The sequence below is a fragment of the Amblyomma maculatum genome, chromosome 3, assembly GCF_055883805.1.
Source record: "Amblyomma maculatum isolate TAMU_Amacu chromosome 3, ASM5588380v1, whole genome shotgun sequence".
NCBI lineage: Eukaryota > Metazoa > Arthropoda > Arachnida > Ixodida > Ixodidae > Amblyomma > Amblyomma maculatum.
In genome coordinates this window covers 127,121,915-127,146,390 of record NC_139346.1, presented here as the reverse complement: position 1 = coordinate 127,146,390, position 24,476 = coordinate 127,121,915, and the positions used below count along the sequence as shown (strand labels likewise).

Genomic DNA, 24,476 nt, shown 5'->3' with positions numbered 1-24,476 from the left:
GTACTCACAAAACCTTGGGGCTGCGCGCTTGATAGGTCCGCGCTTGAAATCGAGAATGAGCACATGGTGATTTGGGTGCTTACTGGTTTCGAAAGCCGACCTTTAAACTAATAATGGCGTCCAACGTAGTCGTTGCCAAAAAGCATTTAAGCTCAGCATTCTGCCGTATGCGAGGCTTTAGCGATTGAAAACATTACGGGAAAAAAAAATCAGTATCTTGTATTTAAATCGTTTCTTCATAAGTATTGTTGTAGAAATTGCCATCCAAAACTACACATGAAAAAAGTGTGTCTAACCTTTTGAACGAAGAAATCCTTGGAAGAATACCAGATCAGCGCGACGACTCCTGCTTTTTGGCCTCCGTAGATGAAACAACGGATGTTGTTGCGGTGTGTAGCCGAGAGATCTGGAGACGACGAGGATGCTTTGGACGCTGAGTCGAGCTACGACGAAGCTGAAGTTGTTGTGCTTGTGTGGTCTGGTGTTTGAAAGGTGCTCAGACTCAGACTTCAGACTCCTACCTCAAGGGAGCGCCCCCTAACTGTTTGGTGAAGTCTACTGGCTAAAACTATCCCGCGATCAAAACCTGGGGCTCCGGAGTGGCCGTCAGCTTGATTCTTTAAAAATGCCATTCGCGCTTCCCCATCCAGAGCGCCAACATCAGCGCTCACCGTTGCCATGGCACAACCTCTGGTACCGGGCACATTTTGTGGCATCGATGAAGTCGATGTTGATGACTGGTGCTCATGTATCAGCGGGCATACAAGCACAACCCCTGGGACACTACTGTCATATTTGTAACGTGATTTTCTACCTGGCAGGAATGGCGCGCGTCTGGTTCGAGAAGCAGGAGAACGATATAAATTAGCTGTGGCTTAGGATGAGTTAAGCTCGGTATGTTGCGAAAGCAATAATAGAATGGCTACGGTATAATTCCGTTGCCATTCTTCTTCTGTTTCCTGAACGCGTTGTTGCCGCCTAGTTGCATTCCTACGTTCTTGTCCGCTGAGCGAACACGTCGACAAAGAATCTTTACTGTTCAAAGCGTCCATTACTTTCCATTCAGAGTATTCACCGGTACGATTCAAGAGAAGCGCGACGCGCCTGTCTAGATGCATCCTGAGCGCGACGTCTAACGGGACGCTGTTCTCATTCTTCATCTGTCTCTGTAGCCCGCGGTCGTTTCCTGGCTTTATCTAGAGGGCTTGACTCTTTATGTTTATCAGGTTGCATTGCGTGTGGGTCAGCTGAGCAAACGAGAGCATTTATTTACCCATAGTTGCCCTTCTCCTCCTTTCAACTGCGAGATAAGATGTCACAGTAACGTCTCCACTCGGTGGCAGTGCGACTCCAGCTCCGGCGCGCCGTGCCTACCGACCGCCGCCACCGGACGACTCGACTTGGTAGCTCATCTCTCGTAGCTGGTATGACGTCACGGTGACGTCATCATCTCATCCTCTGTGCGCCGTGCCTACTGACCGGCGCCACCTGACGACTCCGCTAGGTAGCCCATCTCTCTCAGCTGGTATGACGTCACCGCCACCTGAGATCACTAAAGGTCAAACATGCCTACCGACCGAGGCTAATGCGAAGGGCTGAAAATGGGACTACTAATGCTTACGCAATATAACATCCTGAGACATTTTCAAGCATACGCTGAGCGACTTATTCAGAAAGCCATTTGGACGCAAGCTTGTTCGCAGAGAATTGGGGGCTATGACACCCGTTGCATTCACCCCTCAGCCTGCAGACGCTACTATAGTCTCGATTCAAGCTGTCGTTCGTCAAGAATTCGCAAATATGGGCGTCAATGCGAGCTTCAGCTTAACTCTGGTCAGTAGTCTGCACAGCCTTCTTTCCAACCCACCGTTCCGGTCGTAGCTGCTGTTGCTCCTACTGCGACCTTCCCGGCGCGATACCGCTACCTCTACCGTAACCGCGAATAATGGCGAACCTCGAACGACCGACCAATCTGCTACCACTGCTCACGTGTCGGTCACATATTTCGTCATTTCCGCAGCCGTTGGGTTCCGCCACTTCGTCCTGCTTCTATACTGATCGTAGCACCGACTATAGACCACAACCAAACTCTGTCTGTGATACGCGCTCGAGTGACTATCTCGCCAGCTCCGCGTCTGTCCAGCAGCTCGGCGTCTCCCCACACCCGTCGCCCCCGAATGCCCCAACCTAGTCGTTTATCCCCCCTCCCCCCCCTACTCTGGCTCTCTTCCGGAAAGCTGACCAATGGAGCTCCCGGAAATGACGCTGCATTAACAACCTGGCCTGAAAACCCTGTCCTGACCATAGCTGATTGACGCAACTTTTTAGACACGTATGTGGATGGCGTACCTGTAACCGCTTTAAGTAACACTGGCGGCCACGTTTCTGTCCTTAGTTCATCGTTTCGCCGACGTCGACGTCTGAATACGTTTTGACCCCTCCCCCGCTTCCTCCGCTGTTCTTGTCGCCGATAGAAGTGCAGTTGCTGGCTTTCGGCAACCCCACGTTTGGTAACGGGGCGAGAAGCATTTTAATGCTACAACTGGCATCGTTCTGACGTAACGTCCGTCATATACAATTGGTCAGGGGAAGAAAGTGACTCAAATAGGAGGGCTCAAGCTATCTTTTCTCAGGACAACATCATAAGAGATCTGTTGTCCTTGTGCGACAACTTCACTTTGCTCATTGGAGTGTGGGAGGCGTAACCCACATAACAACAGTACTATAATTAAGAATGTACAGCAAAGAATCGCTGCTTTTCTTTGCAGGGAAGTTGCGAAAAATGTGTGCCCAATTGCAGTCCGCAAAATTGAAGGGTTTTAAGTGCGCAAGCAGACTGAGTAATACAAGGAGCATAACTTATAGCTCATTAACCAGGGAGGGTTGCATGCAAGTGATGTTTCGGGTTTAACAGTAATTTCTAGACGTACGTTTCTTTTTGCTTTGCTGTCGTGCGCACTTAGGGAATGAAGTAGGCCCATTCAGAACATTTTTAACGGCATATCCGGCGCCAAGCAGCAATGTACGTCATCTTTTTCTGGCATTATGTATTTCGGGTGTTCCGAAAATTCTAGTGGCAACCACCAATAGAAGCCGACATGGCTGATCATGGTTTAAGCACCTAACTAGAAAACAATGTTTGCATAAATGGCTACATATTTGTTAATGTTAAAGCATAGTGTAAGTCTGCAATCAATATGTTTACTTCGTGTACGAGTGAAGATTTTCAACTTACCTGTCATGTAATTTAAGCTGACCTTATTTGTGCCTTTCTCAATATATTATCTCCTGTCCAGGCGTTCATTAAATATAATTTCATAGCAGGACACGCAAATTGGCGCTTAAGATAGAATACTTCCTCTTCTAGCAAGTACTTTAAGGGCTTTAAAAAAGTTACAATTTATTGTTTGCTTCTAGGAGTTTCAAATATATTTAAAATGTTTGTAACACTAAATCTGTGCAGGTACTTCCGATTACCTCTTCAGAAAAAGATGTCAAACAGAGCTTTAGCATATCTTAACGGTTTGACCAGTTTAAACAGCGTAAACGCATGCAAAATTTATAAACCATATATAGCGCATTGTCGACGACGCCATAAATGATGAAAAATTGAATGAGTGCTGTTTATAAATCTCTTTAATTAACATAAAGAATGTCGTCAGTGCATGCAATGCTGACCATTAATAAATTGGAATTGCAATTGCAATTGGTTTATTGATTCATATGGTTCAGAATATAAGTGAATTTGTTTTTTTCTTGCACGCAAACTTAGTTTTCAGTTCCACGTGGATTTGTGGTGACGACGAAATCCTACGAGCTCCTAGCCTCAAGTCCGAAGTTCAAAAAACTGCTGCAGGAGATTGAGAACTCGCGGACCAGGTGCGATTTTTCTTTCCTCTCGAGAGAAAATACGGTACACTGAGGAGTTCATACATATTCGTCTCATAGAAGAATTGCGGATCTCCACCAATGTCAAGCGTACAGTGTTGTAATATTCAGAAACAGTGCAGCATTCATGCTAGCCGCAGAACTATGCAGGAACTTCTGACGCACATACGTTTTATTTCTGGCCTTCTTGCAGGTCGAGCTAAAGTATGTTCAAAGGTGAAACGTAATGTCTAAGTGCAATATGCTAATACGACCACTTTTATAGTCTTGTAGCTTACAATAAGTATTGTTTGCATTGGGCGTTTTGTATTTGTATGTTTCGCCTGAAATAAGAGCCTAACAAAATTTACACTGATGCAGTAAGCATGGCAGAGCAAATAGAATGCAGGTTGGGGGTTATCCATGGCTGCTTAACAATGAATAGACTTTGCCATTCACAAATGGAACAGGCGTAGAGTGGAATTTTACTTAGCCTTACGGTGTTTTTGCAGCAACGGTAGTGGATGCCTCCTGAAAGAAGCTTGCAGCCGGTGAGTACATCTATATTGGAATAGTGCCTCAGAATTGGGCTGCCCAATCCTTTGAAAAGCGGTTATCGGCCTATATATATGCCTGTCCGCCTCTCCTAGCGACCATGTCGCCATATCGCTGGTAGGAGACAGCAGATAACATGGCTGGGTACACTGTTTGGTCTGAGGTTTGTGTAACATCATGGAATCGAATGTCATGGCCGAATTGGCAGAAGCTTCGAGCCTGGGCAATATTTCTGAGATGATAATCGGAAGCGTCTCGTCGCTGTGAACTCCGAAACAGATACGCTGCCCCATGATCATGCAGACACGTCCGTACAGCTTGGTCAACGCTGTCCGTTCTATCTATGTCGCTTCTTCCAACTTGACCGCATTCATCCTATTGGTCAACCGAACAAAGCCCGCTCGAATTGTGAAACTCAATGGCAAAGCAAAATAAGCATAAAAAGCCAAAGCCATTTATGCCATCGCAGGGTAATAAGTGACTAGCTCTAACCTGAACAGCTCGTGAATTTGTCAATCGTTGGTGCTACTACCGTGTTTTCATTAATCAGAAAAGCGCACGGACTGCCCTTTTTATGTCAGCTATTCAGCTTATGGAACGCATTCTGTGCAACCAAATAAGCTTTGAAAAGGTGCGCGTTTTTTGTATGAAGTCGGTATTTAAACGGAGACTGAGTATTTTTAATCTCGTGAATTTCCTTTAGCCATCTCGCAAACTGCTGTCCATTTTTTCTAACGCTGGAACCATTCCCTATGGGGAGATTGGAAAGGAAAAATTGCAGCTGTGGGATAGGTTGCTGTGCTGAGCCAAAAAACAAGAATTAAGAATTTATTTCAGTGTATAGCCATTCACGTCTTCAGAGAAGCCAAAAGTCACAGAAAGCTAAGGCAATATTTAATGGGAAGTTTACTATGTCGATAAAATAAAATTACAGGTTGAGTTTTATTAATCTGAAGTGCATATGATTGGATATCAATCCAAAAAAGCAATAGCATATCCATTCTCGAGCACGATCTCGCGACACAGAATGTATCTTGCGAAGCACTACCTGCTGAACTGCATCACCATCTGTCCGTTTCCTATTTTGCAGAGATAATAAGTTTCGTGTTAACTTTAAGGTTCTTTGCTAGTGCCATCTCGAACGCAGCACCTCGCGCAGAATATCTGATATTGCTGAGAGTGTCACGTAGGCACTTTGCGGAAATCATATATGCTATTTTCGCCTTTAACGCTAGGACAGCGCAAGCATTCGTTAAGATGTCGAGCAACTAAAGAAGGGAAATAAATTCGACATTCTACACTCGGATCAGCGAAGCCAATATCAAGGCAACCGTTCCATGTAGGGGATATCTATAAGAACATTGCTAGTTTAATCAATCTGCGCCTAAAAATAGTGATTAGAAAAAAGAAGAAAAGTAATGTGCCACCATTGGGATCCATACCGCATACCAACTGATGTCGCATAGTATGCTCTGCTGCGAAACCTGATCAACGATCATGATATTCGAACCTCTAATGAGTAACTTGTTGTATAGTCAAACACCTTTTCAGTATAATTGGTTATTATGGAATTAGTAGCATCTAAACCCGTCATTGCTCCCTGTTTATTTAAAGAATAGCGGAACAGAAAACAGCCACCAATGGAAAGTTTGGGAGCCTTCCATCCAAAATTGTTCATAATAGGTTCGGCCATTTCTTTTATTTTCCTTCTAACTTTAGCCTGCTACTACGTTAGGACTATGTGTGACGTCCTCTTGCGACGACTGAAACAAAAGATTGCAATATTGCGAATTCCCGGTCTTTGCTAATGTCCCATATCATTATCTTTCAAGACGCCTTATAGTCTTCTTACTATACCTTCTAATTCACGACGTTATTAAGTTAGGGTTATTCTAGCTACAATATATAAAGACTACATGTTAAATAGTAGATTCAGATCGGAATATATTGCCACCTGACGGTTCGAGGTAGCGCTTGAACGACGAAGAAGTTGGAGACTCTCGCGCGCTTCGGCTAGCTAGGACTGTGAACTCTTGAGCTTGTGTCTTCGTGTTACCGTTTCCCGGGAACCTCTGTATTGACTGTGTGTATCTGCCCCTGTTGCCGATACCCATAAATCCCTGTCTTCGTGACAGTTTTGGTGGAGCCGCTGGGTAATTGTCCTCTCAATGTCTCACACCCCTCCGCGAACCAACGACACCGAGCTTTTGCCTGTGGACACGCCAGTTCATCGCGTCAGCCGGAGGAACCTGGGCCTTCCTATCGAACACGGGCCCTTGGAGTCCACTTCAACAACGAACCTCCGGCCAGCCACGCAAAGCACTACGTCGGTCATGCAAGGTACTCCTGTTTACCTTCAAAACCCCCGAGTGCCGAAATCGTTCCATGGCACTGCGCATGAAGACGTTGAGGATTGGCTAACTCAGTTCGAACGAGTCGCATCCTTTAATCAGTGGGACGACAACTTAAAGCTACGGAACGCCATTTTCTGCTTGGAAGACCATGCCTTGACATGGTTTGAGAACCGAGAAGGCACAATAACATCATGGCCTCAGTTCCGCCGTCTTATCGTAGAGGCGTATGTCAGCCTGGATAGGCGCGAACGAGCAGAACGTGCTCTACAATCTCGGAAACAGATGCCAAACGAGTCTGTCATGATGTATGTTGAGGACATGACGAAACTATTTCGACGTGCGGATCCCAACATGTCTGAAGAGAGAAAGCTGCGCCACCTGATGCATGGGGTTAAAGAACAGCTTTTTGCTGGTCTTGTACGTAGCCCACCAACTACAGTTACCTCTTTTTTAACAGAGGCTGTCACCATGGAAAAGATCCTACACCAGCGCCGCTCGGCGGTCTACGACAGCCCAATCCTCGCTACGACTGCTGCCGAGCCTATTACAGCTGCTGTAAGCAATACTGAACACCTCCGCGATCTTATTCGTGCAATTGTACGCGAGGAACTGCAGAAGGTTTGTGGCACGTTCCAACCCAGGGGTGATTCTCTCGCACACATGATCCGCGAAGAGATTCAGCAAGTCACGCAGCCATCTCTGCATGTTGCTGAAGCTCAAAGTACCCCTGTGCCTGATTATTCTCGTCCGACTTACGCTGACATTCTCCGACGCCCAGTTCCCGTCCAAGCTCAGTTGTCTACGTTACCACCAACCCAGTGCATGCCCGTCCTGCAGCCAACGCAATACATTCCTGTACAGCAGCCAACGCGGTACGTGCGGCCACCGCGGTCAAACATTCAACGAACGGACGTCTGGCGGGCCCCTCGGAGCCGCCGCCTTTGCTACCACTGTGGGGAACCTGGTCACATTTTCCGGTGGTGCCCTTATCGGGAACTCGGACAGGAAGGTTTTTACACTAACGCACCTAGACGCACGTTCGGAAAACTACCTCGTGACATTGGAGACAACCTCGCACAAGAGAGCCTCCGGATGGCGCGCCGACAATCCCGGTCTCCATCCCCACGTCGGCAAACCCCTTCAGCAACTGGTGACTTCCCGCGAGCACCGCCTGGTCGCTCGCCAAGCCCCCACCGGGAAAACTGAGTAGAGCGACCTCAGGGGGCGGGGCCGCTAAATGTCAGCACAAAGAAGTCCCCCCAATGAGAACAGATAGGGATTTTGGAGCAGAAACGACAGCGTTTGGTTCACAAGACCGGCTATCGCTGGACATCCCTGTGTGCATCGATGGTCATAATGTCAGCGCTTTAGTGGATACCGGAGCAGACGTTTCGATTTTGAGTGGGAAACTGGCAGCGAGCCTTAGGAAGGTTATGACACCATGGTGTAGCACACAAATACGCACGGCTGGGGGGCATGTAATTACTCCTATTGGACAGCGCACGGCTAGAATCCAGATTCGTACGTCAACGTTCATTGTCAGCTGCGTCGTTCTCCGGGAATGTTCTCGTGATTTGATTCTCGGTGTGGATTTCCTGCGGGAATATGGCGCCATCATCGATCTCCGACAGCGAACGGTCTCGTTCTCAACGGAGAAAGCGGCTGCCAGCCCCACCGATGGCCAACGTACGTGCGCCCTGCGGGTTTCAGCCGAGTGTGTTTCAGTGCCTCCCCGCTCCAGCGTGTTTGTGAGTGTTGTGTGCGACGGGCTTCGTGACGGGCCGATAATAGCTGAAGGCAACCGATCGCTTTTATTTTCTCATGGCATCTGCTCAGCTCGAAGCTTAATTATTCTCAGCAATGGTCACTCTGAGCTTCTCGTCACGAACTTCACGAATGAACTTCGCCACCTCTATCGCTCTACTGCCATCGCTTTCGGCGAACTGTTAAAGGAAGTTTCTGAATGTTTTGCATCTGACATTATTGATACTCCCAGTGTTCTAGACCACATCGATGTTAGCAGTGACCTTTCTTTCTGTCAACAACGCGCCCTACGTGCCTTACTGCTGGAGTACGCCCCGTGCTTTGCCTCATCATCGAAAGTCCGGCAAACTTCTATCACCAAGCATCGCATCTTAACGTCTGACGATGCCCGACCTATTCGACAGCAGCCGTACCGTATTTCGGCCAAAGAACGTGAGGCAATTCGGACACAAGTCCAGGAAAAGCTTAATGACGATGTTATTCAGCCGTCTAAAAGTCCGTGGTCGTCGCCAGTCGTGTTGGTTAAGAAAAAGGATGGCACGCTGCGCTTTTGCGTTGATTACAGGAAACTGAATGACATCACAAAAAAAGATGTATATCCGTTGCCCCGTATCGACGATTCACTCGATCGACTTCGCAACGCCAAGTTCTTTTCCTCCATTGATTTAAAAATTGTTATTGGCAGATAGAAGTGGATGAGCGCGATCGGGAAAAGACTGCCTTTGTGACACCCGATGGCTTATATGAATTTAAAGTATTGCCTTTCGGTCTGTGTTCAGCGCCAGCGACGTTCCAGAGAATGATGGACACCGTACTTGCTGGTCTTAAATGGCAAACCTGTTTGGTTTATTTGGACGACGTCATCGTGTTTTCAGAAACGTTTGACCAACATCTTCAGCGGCTGCGAACGGTATTGGACGCTCTTCGCTCGGCCGATTTGACACTCAAACCGGAAAAATGTCACTTTGGATATCGGCAGCTAAAATTTCTCGGTCATGTGGTTAGCGCTGACGGTGTCCGGCCTGATCCTGATAAAACAGCCGCTGTAGCCAATTTTCCCATCCCTACCACGAAGAAAGCAGTCCGACGTTTCTTGGGCCTGTGCGCGTACTATCGCCGTTTCATTGCCGATTTTGCCAAGATTGCAGAACCTTTGACGCGCCTGACACGTGATGACGTCCCGTATGTCTGGTCTTCCGAGCAGCAGGAGGCATTCCCCGAGCTGCGCCAACGGCTGCGCAACCCTCCCGTTCTTGCACACTTCGATGAGGACGCTGCGACCGAAATTCACACCGACGCCAGCAATGTCGGTCTGGGTGCTGTTCTGATCCAGCTCCAGCAAGGCGAGGAAAAAGTGATCGCTTATGCCAGCCGCACCCTTTCTCGGGCAGAATCAAACTATTCAACTTCTGAAAAGGAGTGTCTCGCCGTCGTTTGGGCCACAATGAAATTCCGACCTTACCTCTACGGCCGTAAATTTAAAGTTGTGACGGACCATCATGCTTTGTGTTGGCTAGCTAGTCTTCGAGATCCATCAGGACGTCTTGCACGGTGGAGCCTTCGTATGCAGGAGTTTGATTATTCTATCGTTTATAAATCCGGACGTAAACACGAAGATGCTGACACACTGTCTCGATCACCCGTGGAGTTGGCCCATGACAGTACGGATGAAGACGCCCATTTTCTTGGCATTATCAGTTCCTCTGATTTAAAGGCCAGGCAACGGGCTGATCCAGACCTCAAAACTGTGATCGATCATCTGGAGGGCTTCGATTCTACAGTATCTCGACTGTTTTCTAAGAACTTGTCATCCTTCTGTACGCGCGACGGAATCCTCTACAAGAAAAGCGCCGGCAACAGTGACCGAGCCTATCTTCTAGTCATCCCTGCAGATCTCCGCGATGAAATCCTTCATGCTTGCATGATGAACCCACCGCTGGACACTTGGGCTTTGCACGCACTCTTACCAGAGTGCGCCAGGCCTACTACTGGCCCAAACTTGCCAACAGCGTTCATCGATACGTTAGAGGTTGCCGCGAATGCCAGCGACGCAAGACACCGCCATTGAAGCCAGCGGGTTTCCTGCAGCCTATTCCCCCACCGCTAGTACCATTCGACCAAATTGGTATGGACTTTCTTGGCCCTTTTCCTCTATCGTCAGCTGGCAATAAGTGGATTATCGTGGCTACAGATTATCTGACACGTTACGCAGAAACTATGGCGGTGCCACGTGCAACATCCTCCGAAGTGGCACAATTTTTCATGACGCAGATTGTCCTTCGCCATGGCGCCCCTTCATACGTCATCACTGATCGTGGCAAGGCATTTACAGCGCGTCTTCTTGAAGAAGTTTTCCAACTAAGCCAGACACATCACCGAAAGACTACTGCTTACCATCCCCAGTCTAATGGCCTTACTGAGCGACTAAACAAAACAATAGCGGACATGCTCGCCATGTATGTCGATGTCTGGCATAAAACATGGGACGAGATATTGCCTTATGTCACATTTGCATATAACACGGCCGTCCAAGAAACAACTCGATTCACTCCGTTTCGCCTAGTATACGGACGCGATGTACAGACCATGCTCGACGCTATGCTTCCATGTGCGGCTGACGACCAGCTGCTTACCGCTGACGCAGAAGAATTCACCAACTACGCTGAGGAAGCTCGTCAACTCGCCCGTAATCACATTACAAAACAGCAAGCAACAGATGCACGCCGATATAACGACCGCCATCGCTATGTCGTGTTCCAGCCTGGTGACAAAGTCTGGGTGTGGACACCTGTCCGGCGCCCAGGCCTGTCAGAAAAACTTCTCAATCGTTACTTCGGACCCTACAGAGTGTTGCGTCGCCTCTCAGAAGTTACGTACGAGGTTATTCCAGACGGAACTGTACCGAGTTCTAGTCGTCAGTGCTCGTCTGACCTGGTGCATGTGCTTCGCATGAAGCCGTATTTTACCCGCTGAAAGCCGTATTTGCCATCCGGATCAGTTTTTTTTTTCTGTGAGCTTGTGGTTTTTTTTTCGAGGGGGGGAATAATGCCACCTGACGGTTCGAGGTAGCGCTTGAACGACGAAGAAGTTGGAGACTCGCGCACGCTTCGGCTAGCTAGGACTGTGAACTCTTGAGCTTGTGTCTTCGTGTTACCGTTTCCCGGGAACCTCTGTATTGACTGTGTGTATCTGCCCCTGTTGCCGATACCCATAAATCCCTGTCTTCGTGACAATATAATTCCCGCCAACCAGTTCCTCAGAAATTTCAGGAAAGCCGAGCAGTACTTTAGCATACATATTACCGCTATTATAAGGCACACATTACTCGTGCTCCATAGTCATCCTTCCAAACAGTTCCTCAAACACTACGCAAAGCTTCGAAGTAACGGTTCAGAGTGTGCCGCTTTGGCTGCTGGCTTTGATTCATATAAGTTACTTACTAAACCGTCTACATTTTTATATATCGTTGTTTAAATATTTCACCTCTTTCGCATAGCAACCTTACTTTCCTCTTTCCTCTCCTCAGCTGGTTGAAGTTTTGAAGCATATGCGCTTTTTAGTATATGTACTCTGATACACATGCATTCACGAGTTTTCTCAGCTGCAAGCACAGGAGCGTGCTTTAAGCGCATCTTGCCTGACCATCATTCACTTCCTTTTTCTGACCTTCATTATCCTACACTAATCAATGCCGGTCTGACCACTCAAGCTTTAATAAAGCGATTTTATTTGTATTCAGCTTGCAATGTCTTGTTTTCCAACTACTACTTTCAAGCAGCGTCGCTTTGCGTCTTAAGCTGCGCCAATCAGTAAGAGTTAGCAGAAACACTTTGCGAAAATAAAGTACTCCTTTTAACAGTTTTTGAAATATTGCTACTCAGGGGTAGCCTGACAGTGGTTTTACCCCGAGAAGGGGTGTACAATGTTTCTCAGAAGCGACACAGAAGATTGCGATTGGATACAGCTGGCTGGTACCAGGTAAAATGGTTCCGGTAAAATCAAAAGCATAGCTGAATATCCTTTGTGAGTTCTACTTCCCAGTTCCTATTTTGTTGGCTGAATATTCACATCGTCCCGCGCAGTGTAGTAACCGCAATAGAAGACCTGCAAATGCCACAAGAAGTGCAAGAAGCAGTCACTGAGCACCTGGCGAAATTTCCTCCTGACACAAGATTCGCTGTGAGGTCGTCGGCATTGGGTGAGCTCCTGAAGGCTGATTATTCTGTACCCGACTTAACGCAAGGAACTCCTAACTTCAATGCACTGCAGGGGAAGACTCCGAGGATATGTCAGCAGCTGGGCAGATGACAACGTTGCTTGGGCTTGAGGGCCAGGAAAAGGTGAGGCGGCAAGGCTGGAACTTTTTTCACGTTTTCTCTTGTTTGTCGTAATCAATGCTTACTATATTTGTACTTCATTCCTTCCAAGGTTCTTCGCGGCGTTGTCAGGTGTTGGGCCTCTCAGTTCAGTTTCACTAATGTCAATTACAAAAGGTAAGTCGTGCGACCAATTAAACCTCGATCAATAAACTAAGGCACTTTCGGAAATTTGGCAGACTGTTAATATAAAGTTTCTGATTTTCCTGCACAGCTGCCCATTTTCCTAACGGAAAGTAAAACAAAGCTGAGTAAATCACTTTATATAAGATCGTTTTTGCAGTTAAATAATATGAACGCAATGGTTCATGTTTCTGGCGTAAGGAAAAAAAAGGAAGCCAAGTTCGTCACTTGAACTTAGAACGCTTTGAGCTTAAGTTCCATCCCTCACAGTTCCGGCATCGCAATGCGCAAGCAAACTACATCCATCTACTCACGTTACTACATTTTCTGAGAGTTTTTTTCGCGCTTTCTTCTCTGACCAAAAATACTCACCGTTGCCTCTCTACGTTTTAGAAAGGTCTCCATATTTTTCAGTTATAAAGCCTAAACTCTAATTCAAGTATTTTAATTCCATATTTATCAAAACTTCAGGAGGTTATTAATTGCAAAATTACTGCAATATTTTTGTCGGCAAAAAAAGAAAACATTCTTAACCTTCATGATGTATATCACAAAAAGTTTGCAGCCTGCAGAAGCATCTATAGTTATTGCTAGCAGTATATTTAGAAATGGAAAATATTATTGGGGATAGAATGGGAGGTTCGACAGAAAGCACAATTGTGAATCGCCTGCAGGAGCAATGGTATAAAGAATAAAGACGGCTGGCTCTTATTTGCGGCCAGCTAGAAGCTCATACCTAAGTTTAAAATTAGTTATTAATATATTCTGAAAACTTCGCTGAAGAGAGTACCACGTTGTTAAGAAGCCACGCAATGCAGTTGGCCTTCTTATAGGAAAACACTCTTGTCGTAGACCGTTAGTTAACTGCTCGTTTCCAAGCCGCAAACGAGCGAACGATATGCCAGGCTCAGTTGATGCGGACGCAGCGGTAGTGGAGATACGGCCTATAGCTTGGTCTGTTCGGGGATAGCCCAACGACTCCATTTACTCTACACCACTCCCCCTATCGGCAGCCGTCGTTTTCCGAATCACCCTGCATATGTGCCGAAGCTTTTGATTTCTTGCCTTATTCGAACATTGGTTCATACAACTCGTGAACAGCTTGTCGTTGATAGGAAAAAGCTACTCAATTACAAGCGCAATATTTTTTTATGTGTGTATACTGCAGAACCGTAGTATATCGCAAAGGGAAAATGACGCAGTGTGGTCCGCGTTTTCAACTTTCAGTCATTTAAATTTAGTGGAGAGAGTCTATTCGAAAATGGATCCCCATTTGCCCCGTGAGAGAGCTTGACTTGCCAAGAGTATAGTTCATTAAGAGAGCGGTATTAAAAATTTCTAGGCGTGGCACTCATACTGTTGTTATGTATTCAGCCAGTTTCTTTGTAGGTCGCAGATCGTGTGCGCAAAATGAAAGGGGAGAGAAATATTGGAAATACGGAAGGATAAAATATGAAACAAAGCAGCGCAAGCACTAACATTACTTTTTTGAGTTCGAAAACAGGAGCACATAATATGCTATTTCAGTTTTGAAAAACAAGCAAGTTAAAGGACATCACAAAACGCGCCGATGCCAATGCACCGATGCGCCATCCATTAAAAGAATTGAAATATATATTACAGGTATGGACGGCGCACGCACCCACTCAGTCTTTTAAGATGATCTCGAACGATTTCACTACTAAACTCATATAGTTAATCGCTATCATGGTAAAGCATTAGCGATCTTTGGAAAATTACATTCCTTTCAGTATGGTGACGAATGCCCATTCACACTCCTGAGCTCTTTTAGTCTAACGTTCTTTCAAGGATAGATTGAATCACTATTACTTATAGGCAAGTTGGTGAACATTCGTTCTGAACAATACATAGTGTCTGAAGCGACGCAACTAAAAGGAAACGAGATTGTTAGAGCTCTCGGCCAGTTCGAATAAGATCGATCTTACCAAGTGACAATGGCAGCTAGGGAACATACAGGAAGCACAGACCGCTCTTTTTAATGCAGTCAAGCTCGTGATTTCTCGCTGACTACTTGATCCTGTGTGAGCTAACCAACTTCCCGAGGATCGAACACACCCCGCTTACGCACGGTCCTACCTTGTTAACATTACGCAAAATCTTAATTCAGTGAGAAATAACAGCAATATTGACGCATGTGTTAGAGGTAGAAAAAAAGAAAACGCATTCAGAAGAAGTAGAGGGCGTTGAAGTGTAGGCCCGTTCCTGATGCCCTCGTTCCTTGATTCAGCTCTCTCGGTGCCCTCATTTAGCGGCAGCAGTAGTTCTTCAGTGTAGGAGCTGTTGCACATCTAGTGAAGGTGCTGGGTACCTACTATCTGTGGCAATTTCCGGCGGGACAGTCGGTCGAGGCTTCATCCTCTTCATCGGGGTGGCAAGAGCCCGAATTCAGGTGACTGACCGCGGAGGCGGCGGCTTGGGCGCTGACGGACAGGTGTGAGATCCGTGTTGTTATCTCATAGGCGTGTGGATGTCGGGAAGCGTATCCAGCGCGCCTGCACCAGATGGCAGTAGTATTTCTGCAGTGTAACAACTGTTACAATATTTCGTTCCGTCAATCTATGTCGCAATTACAGACCCATGTTCAGGTAGGTCTTACTTTGTGCTCTTAAAGTTTCAAGATTTTGTTGTCACAATAAGGGCGTATAGAGCCAAGATCTTCAAGTAGGCTCTGTCGTATTCTTATTTTCCCTTTCACCTTACAGCTAAACTTTTTACACAACTTAGGAATGGCATCTAAGGTATCTGGCAGTGCTATAAAGGTTCTAAACTGCCTCTACATCTGGTAGTAAGCTCCTCAGATTTGCCAGAAACTTTAGTGGTAGCAATACATTGTTATGCACGTCAATTGTTAAATTTAAAAAAATGAAAATAAACGAAAATATTTAAACTTGATCCGGTGTCTCAGTGCATACCGGACGTCAGAGTTTAGGATGGCTCGGAATCTGTGTAAGAGGTGCGGTGGCGCGGAAATTTTAAAATAATTCCGATGCTTCTTCACTGATTATGTAGCATGCGCGAAGGTGTTCCCGTCGTAAGCATTACACGACAGAGCTTGTGGTTCGCGCTGGTATTCAGAGGAGAGAACACAAGGCATAGTGATTTGAATCCGGACCACTTACAATCGGCATTTTTCTAGGTTTTACCAGGGCCTTTGACGTTTTAAGCCACAAAGTTATGCTTAAAAAACTTACTATTCATGGTGTCCGTGGTGTATCTTTGAAACTGCTTGAATCTTACCTGGGTTATCGGATGCAGTGGCTCGGTATTGGGGATTACATATCATTCTTTAAGAACATTTCTTATGGTGTGCCGCAAGGCAATCATTTGGGGCGACTGCTTTTCAATGTATTCAATGCATAGGTAAATAGCCTTGCTCCACCCAATGCTGATGCTTTTTACGTTCTTTATACCGACGATACCAGCATGTTTGTTTCTGGTATTGACATAGAAGAGATAGCTGCAAAAGCAGAAACTGAGCTGACAAAGCTCATCAATTTGTCCAATGACAACAGTCTATAGATCAACACAAACAAATCTTTAAACAAAGAGGCAAACAGGCAGCTATATATCGCCATTAAACAGTGGATGCTGCTCTATTGAAATTGTAAACGAACACAAGATCCTAGGAGTGACATTTTTGACCCTAATGACATGGACGCGCCACAGTGATTCATTGCTCAAATCACTTTCATCAGCTAAGGGAGCATTTGCCAGATGTAGGCAATATTGCCCGAAAACTACAACAGTTACCAATTACGACGCATTGTTCACATAACATTTATATATTGCATGCTTGTTCAACAACAGCCAATACTATTAACGCAATTTTTCTTCCAAAAAAGAAAAAAAACTTTTGGTAATATTGCTGATACACCGTACTATCATCCGACAGAATTTTTTCGCAAGTATGAAAAATAAAAGCAAGTGATTATCTATAATTTCGCTTAATGCATATTGTATTTTTCTACAGAACATTCTCCAGTATTTTTTAAAAAGTTTCGGAAATTTGACTATTCAGAAAAGCGACGCACGCACTCGCAGCTGCGATAAGTAGCTTGCACTTTACCGACATAACCATTATTTTGGTCGATCCCAGCGATACCTGCTTCTGGTCATTGTGAATATTTATGGAAAGAAAGAAATATATTTTTGAGACTTTCAGTAGAAAGGAACTGCGACAGTATTTTATATCTCATTAAATTAATATAGGCACAATTATGTTCACATTTCCATTCTCACCGATGAAATTCGCGCTGAGAGCTATCATGTTTTCCCTTTTTAATTGCGAAATACAATACTGTTAATTTTTTGGAAATCTGATGTATGATAAATGTTTTGCTGGTGTGCTTTGTTTGGTGCTTTGTTTCTGATTTTGTTCGAAAATGCGAACTTGGACTGAAATTTACACCATTTCAAGTGCTGCCTTGTATGGGCCTCCAGACAGATTTCAGGCTGTCATAAGACAGCTTTTTTAGCCTGAGGCCTTCAACCTCGAGTCGGATATTAATAAAATTCAATAAAATTTTTCTTAATCTTTAGTAGCTAATGGGTTTGAATGTCACAAATAAAATTCTTACATATAACGAGGGTTTAAGTTCATCACACAAAACACCGAACACTGAAAACTAAAATTCAATATTGTCTGGTGTATCGAAATGCCCCTACGCCACGTGCATTAACCAAATACATCCAGGCAGTACGGACAGCCTCTGGACGTTCCAATGGCAGTGGTGGTTCAGGAACTGGTGGACGCAAACGCTGCTGGCGTCATGTTTACCTGTGATCCACTCACCGTCAACCCGGCGCTCATCACAGTTACGGCAAACTACGGCCTGGGCGAGGTATGCGGCGTTTTCATCCATGGGGCTAAGACGTCAGTAACAAACATTACGAAATGTATTTTCACACCTTTTATAAGCTAAAATTAGTGGTTATCTTTGCTGCAGCGGGGAATATTACTCACCTGGGAGACTGCGCGCCACAAAGAAAGTATCCCTTAATGAATGCTTTTTTGAAGGCTAGTTTTTGCTAATAACGCATAAGAGGGGGAAAATCCACAAAGCTTCAAATTGGAGTTCACGTTTATAGCAGGTTTCTAGCCAGACGGACAAAGAGATATTCGAAACATTTATTCCAGGATATAATAACCTGCAGGGTGTCAGATTGAGCCTATCATTCGCCGTTCTCTTTCAGGGTATTTTGATGGTCTGACCCATGGCTGCTTCAGTCCCGGTATGAAAAAAGATAACACCCCATATGCATTGCTTGGCAGTTTAAAGCACGCCTCTGAATAATAATTTCATGATTAGCTAAAATAGATATCATAGGCACCTCTGACTATTGCTTGCACCGAAAGGTTTAAAGCGAATATGAACACGTTGTGCCCTCCAGTGGCTGTATGTTCATCATCTCTGAATCTAAAACGCTTTCATATCAATGCAAGCTAAAAAAACACTGTTGTTTAAAGTAGCATATCACTGACTTTGTGGCAAGCACAAATGAAACCAAACGGAAAAATGAATAGTCCGCCCTTGGAAGGGTATTCTTTACAGAAGAATTATTGAACTGCGTCGTTCACTGAACGCCCTTTGACCTGCTTGACATATCGGTATCGGCTTGCTGTCCCATCAGTTTTACGGCAGCCGTGACCTATGCCTAAGTCCTAGCGACTGAATTCCGTAACCATGTTTCTCGAGCTTCCTGCAAAGAAATCCGCGAGTTTCGAACTTTGGCCCGAGCCGAGTGATAGCCGCTTTTCCATGTGGTCGCTGTGTAGAGACGGCCAAGCGAACCGTAGTTCGGAATTTCCCTATCGTTACCCAAAGGTTCATGTAGCGATCGATGGCCTTCAGAAGTGACGGCACATTCCTTCGTTGTGGTCATTGCTAAAAAACGTTTGCCTCGAGGCCAGTTTTAGCGCAGCACTGGATGAGAAATGACGGTCGATGAATTGCCTGTCAGTCAGTATTTCCTCCTAGATAAACTGAGTAAGCCAAGCGTGCTCCTCGGTGCATTTTGTTCAGCGCGCACTTGAAGGGTCGTGTAACATGGCTTGTTCAGGACCTCTATGAAAGGTGTGGGGTTCCGATAGCAGATATACATGACCCAATAAAGTGCGGTAGGTGAGATCGGCGTGGTTGCATCTCGTACCTTCCCTCTCGCGTCCCTGTTGGGTCCTTATTAACTTAAATGCACGAGTTTGGAGCCAGCCAAAAATTCTAGCAATAACAGTTAGCTTGAGGGTCAGCACTAAATCAGGGATGGTGCTCTGAAAAGTACGCGAGCTCGCTCCTAACCGTATGCGCGTATCCCCATGTTCCAGTCAATAGCTAAGAAAGAGGCTGCCGCGAACAGGACAGACACCTGAAGCTATTTTCGCTGTAGAACGCTGTGCACTGCCACCGAAATAAGAACAAATGTTTCAAATTTGAAGCTGCTAAAACGAAGGACCGCGAATTGCAATTTTAGAGTACCGAAATAATAGAGAGAACACTTCTATTCTACAAATAGTGCTGAATATTATATTCTGCTGGGGTTTCTTTATGTTAAACTGCAAGTTACAATTGACCTTCACCGTCAAGTTTTTAGCTGAAGGTCCGTCTGCTTGAAGCATGAGTTCCATGCGGTTGGTCCTTGTCAGGTATGTAGTATGTGCGGTTGAAACATCAAATTTGATTTCTTTCCGCCATACCCGTCTCTTCATGCATCTAAAGCCTGCAGGCACGTATATAGACATTGGTTCAGTAATTGTTCCCATTGAATATAAAATAGAGAGTGCCTTACAACAAAATTTGTGTTATCAAAAAAGCATTGTAGGCTTGTGGTTCTTTTCTTGACAGATGTAGTATTTCTGTCCGAATCGCATGGTAAAGCTCACTGGATACCTATTATTTTTGTGCGCAGTCGGTAGTGTCTGCATCTACTGAACCAGACACATTCGTGCTCAAGAGAGGGGGCGAAGAGAGACCCCGCATTGTGTCTCAGCAGCTGGGCCGCAAATCGGTCTACAGAACTTCTTCAGGTGCGTATAGCAATTCAGAGTTATCTGTCGTTGGCATGAACAGCTTTTCATGCCCGCATATATAAGTAAAGTCTAATTGCAGTAATCGTTAAAAACTCTCGCGCTGAAGGGAACTATGTGTGTCACTTGCTGAGTTGCCTAATGTTTAGTAGCCGACACTGAATTGAGCTGTTCAAAAATGACAACAAGAGGGGAAAAAATAGGGTGTAACCATAAAAAATATGTCTGTGCTACTCATAAGCAGTACCTCAGGTCGTACACGCCAGCAGTGATACCGAAACAGTCGACAATAAAAGTCATCGGGCTCATATTTGTAGGCGCACAACGGCGCTTATTTCACGTAGGCAAGGCCGGAAAAAGCAAAATACAAACGGTTTCACTGAGTTATTCATGAAATACCGTGAAGTAGCAAGATTTTTTGACAGGATTGTGCTTTGTCTCAATCATAAAATGTTATTTTGCAGTGGTAATTAGGCGCCAATGCTTCCAGACCACATATTGCATGTGTACTCCAGCACCAACAGTTCCTAAAGCACTGCAGAACCTGTAAATGACACGCTCAACGGAACGCTGGTTGTTTATGACAAGGGGCGAAATATGTTCTGTGTGCATCAACAACGCTCAGGCTTTCGTATTCCTCAAAGTACACAGGCGTTATATAATTGGTTTACAGGAAAATAAAGTCGCAGTATCTGTCACAATTGTTTCTGTGAACGCCTGAAGTCCCTCGGGATAGTCAAAGGTCAAGTCGGGTTCAGGCGTTGGGCTTTTGCGAAAATGCGGTAATAATGCTGCAGCACTAAGCCTAACGTTAAGCGGGTGCTACTGCAAAAAAATGCCTCCTTTTTGTTTCACGGAAAGTGTACTAAAGGAAGAGGATGTTGCAATGTAGCCACGTGCATGAACGATAACACTACGCCATATGCCACTCCATGTGATTATACAAAATACGTATATGTATACCAGCTGAACGCAGCATTACAGCCAAGAAAGAGTTTACTCGATTATTTTGTCTACTTACTAGTGTTGTGAAAAATGTTCGTGATTGTGTGTTTCAGAACGAGTAGATGTCGCCCTATACAAAGTTGCCAGCTGACCTTGAAGATTGTGTCTAGGTTTAGAGTTTGGGGCCTTAAAATGGACGGTGCGCATCTTTTATCATTTTTATGTGAAGAGGTCTAAATGGCAACATTTTACAACTCCGTCTAAATTTATACGAATTGAAAATGGTTGCATTAATTGGTTTAATATACATTCAAAAGAGGACTCTCTACGTAATGGCCACAAAACAACTATATATGCGCGCTTGCGAGGCTAACCAGCGCTTGCAACGCCGGATATTAGTTTCTGTGAGCTAAAGGTTGTTCTATGTTGCTGGAGAGATTATTTTTAGGGACTGCCCAGCCGCAGTGGCACAGCGGTTAGATTACTCGACTACGCGACCGGGAGTATCCGGTTCCAGTTCCATCTCGGCCCTTGCAGCCGTGATACCGCAAAGATAATACATTGTTCATTTAAAAAAGGCACGAGCAGTTTAAAGTACGTCACTTCATTGGGCTCTAGACATATACAAGCCACGAACACAACGTCTTGCTTGCCTGAAGCTGTCACCACATTTCGGAGACCCTCCATCAGCAAGGCTATTTTTTTCTTTGAAACCAGGAACAGACATCGGTACTTTACGATCACTAATGCTCACGCCATTGACTTTTACGGCTTTCTCAACACCCTTGCCTCACCGCGTGGTGGTGTGGCCATACACCAGTGTACCACTGTGCATACCCAACTATACACATATATAGTTTGAAACTCCGTCCGTCTTTTACCGTCTCTCCCTTCGGCAGCCTCTTGACGCCTTCATCTTGCAGTTTGTGGAATAATTTAGGCTAATAATAGGATAGCCATAGGAAGTGATCCGGCTACACAGTGTACGGCCTCTCTAAGACGTACAGTCTCTTTTGGCGAATCCGTTACGCTAGTTCAGGCTCGCCGCTAGTCATTTCTGCTTTCGCGGTGTTCTATGAAATGTTTCACTTTAAAGAGCGGTGTTTCACATTAATTGTGAGATTACTGCCTCAAAATAATTCATTGTATTAATTAATTATATGACAAAAAAGAAATTTATAAGATTTTACATTACCTTCAAAAGTAAATAAATATTGTAATTTCTATATTGTAATTCAATTACCGCCATGTCTACAAACGGCGCATTCATCCTTACGATTGAGATGTGTATTTTAATCAGTTGCTCCCCTGCAGAGGGCGGCGGTGTGGTCACTCTATCCTTGGAACCGGACAAAGCACAGCTCGTTTGCATCTCAGGTGAAGATGTCGAACGATTGGCTCATATTGGCACACAGGTAAGCGCTATCAGCTGATCACACTCGGCTTGTAACTCTCAGATGTTCAGCTAAAGGCCAAATTCAAGCCGCAGATGTCATATTTTTGTTATTGCAATACTAAAATGAAATTGTTTACTCGAGCGACCACTTACGCTCCGGCTGCTGCAGGAGCCCTATGGGGTGACAGCACACATATTTATTCATTATTTCTTGTCCTCTGCTGCTGGCTTTCTTCTTCAAATGCTATCCTATGAACCGATCTGAGCTTATGCAATGTTACTACAATTACGCTGTGCACATCCGTTGAATTAGGCGCTACAGGCACGTGCAATTCACCTCTACATACGTTATACTGCCATAAAGCGCAACTATGAGATAACTGTCACCGTCAGCACTTTTATTATTTACGAACCACAGCCTCGAGCACTCTCCCATGCCCACGCTGTCAGTGTCGTATAGACTTATTTGATGGGCACTACCCACTGCCGGGGATTGCTCTATTCACACGACGAAGAGAACTCTCCTTAGTGCATTCTTGCATACTTTGCTTAACTCGCGGCAGTTCAGTGAACACGACGTTCAGTTGCACAGCCCAAAACCTCAGCGTCGATTCATTGCGAAAACGTGGCATTTCTGTCTGGTTAGTGCGTGAAAATAGTCACAAAGTATTGTTGCCGACCTTATTGTCATACACCACTTATTTTTAATTCATTCTGCAGCTCAGTAGTAGACTCCTTTTTAGCCGCTACTTGGCAACTCGTGAAACAATAGGAGGGTAGCTCTATTTTCACTCAACTGGACAGCTCATTGTCTTTCTTGAAACTTTATTTTGACACATACCAACATAAAATGGGCCTGTCAGTTCCAACAAGAAATACAAGAAATTATTTTATTTATTTCACAGGTAGCAACTTTTATTTGTTTGTTTATGGCAATTTTGTTTTTGTAAGGCCGCGCTGCAATAAATGGAATCATTATAACCTTTGATTTTTAGTTATATACCTTATGGCAACCAGTACACATGTGTCAGTGAAATAATAAATTTATTTTCGGATTTCTATTTCTGCTTCTTAATTATTAGATCGAAAAGACTTACACCACACCTCAAGACATAGAATGGGCGATAAGTGAAGAAAACTTCTTTATGCTTCAGGTAAGTTTCTGCAAGGTTATTTCGTATTTGTCAATATCACGTACGAGGTGACTGCAATATGGTAGCCTGCTCAAATCAAAGAACCAGGTTGTATTGTCACGGCCTCAAAGAGTCATGGTTCAGCTCCGAAAAATGTCCTTTTATTCGTGAAGGACCACGCGCGTGGCTTTCGGTACAGGAAATAGTTTTGCCACTTTCCTATACCCTTCTATAAGTGAAAATAAACCAGAAAATGTGCAGATCAGGAAGTTGCGATAGTGTCAGTAACAAGCATTCAGAGAAGTAGGGCGTAAGTGGAGCGGCTTAGCAGACCCCATAGGAATCATGCTCATGACTAGAAGCTAGATTTTTAGGCGCTGTAATGCCCGTTTTAGGCACCAGAAATAGGTAGTTAAAATTTTATTTGAAGCACCGAATGGAACGCAAAGGGCAGATCTAAAATATTCATCACGACTGCGCAATATATAATAAGACCGGAACATCGGCTCGCAATATCTGCTGCAAATAAGCAAAAAACAGCAGGGATTATTTTGGATGTTAAACGTCTCTAGTTCGTTTGGTTTTAGGGTAAAGGATGGCACAGTACTAGTCTCAATTCTCGATAAACACCTACACGTACCACTAACGGCATGCAATTGGAGGCACGTATATCGTCGGTTTGATGGCTTGAACTAGTTTTGGGGGTTTAACGTCTTAAAGTGATTCGGGCAATCAGCAACACAGTAGCGGAGAGCTCCGTAAATGTAAACCACCTGGGATTGTTTAACTTGCATTACCATTGTACAGCACATCGATGCCTGTCCGCTTTGCCTCCATCGGGCACTTTAACTACTGCGTCACTGGTCCGGGGCCCGTCGGTTTCAATGCGTATGGCAAGTAGCCTCCAAATCGAAGGACAGA

General features: G+C 45.0%; 1 protein-coding gene across 1 annotated transcript in view; it reads left to right on the top strand.

Annotated features, from left to right (window-relative positions):
- LOC146195976 (uncharacterized) overlaps positions 1–24,476 on the top strand; it is a 118,291-nt gene that overhangs the window by 42,651 nt on the left and 51,164 nt on the right. Inside the window, exons 9-15 of the mRNA XM_084596890.1 lie at positions 12,623–12,738; positions 12,810–12,880; positions 12,969–13,033; positions 17,754–17,901; positions 19,964–20,081; positions 22,341–22,441; positions 23,505–23,576. Coding sequence (XP_084453016.1) covers positions 12,623–12,738; positions 12,810–12,880; positions 12,969–13,033; positions 17,754–17,901; positions 19,964–20,081; positions 22,341–22,441; positions 23,505–23,576 — 691 coding nt within the window. The remainder of the gene's footprint in view (positions 1–12,622; positions 12,739–12,809; positions 12,881–12,968; positions 13,034–17,753; positions 17,902–19,963; positions 20,082–22,340; positions 22,442–23,504; positions 23,577–24,476) is intronic.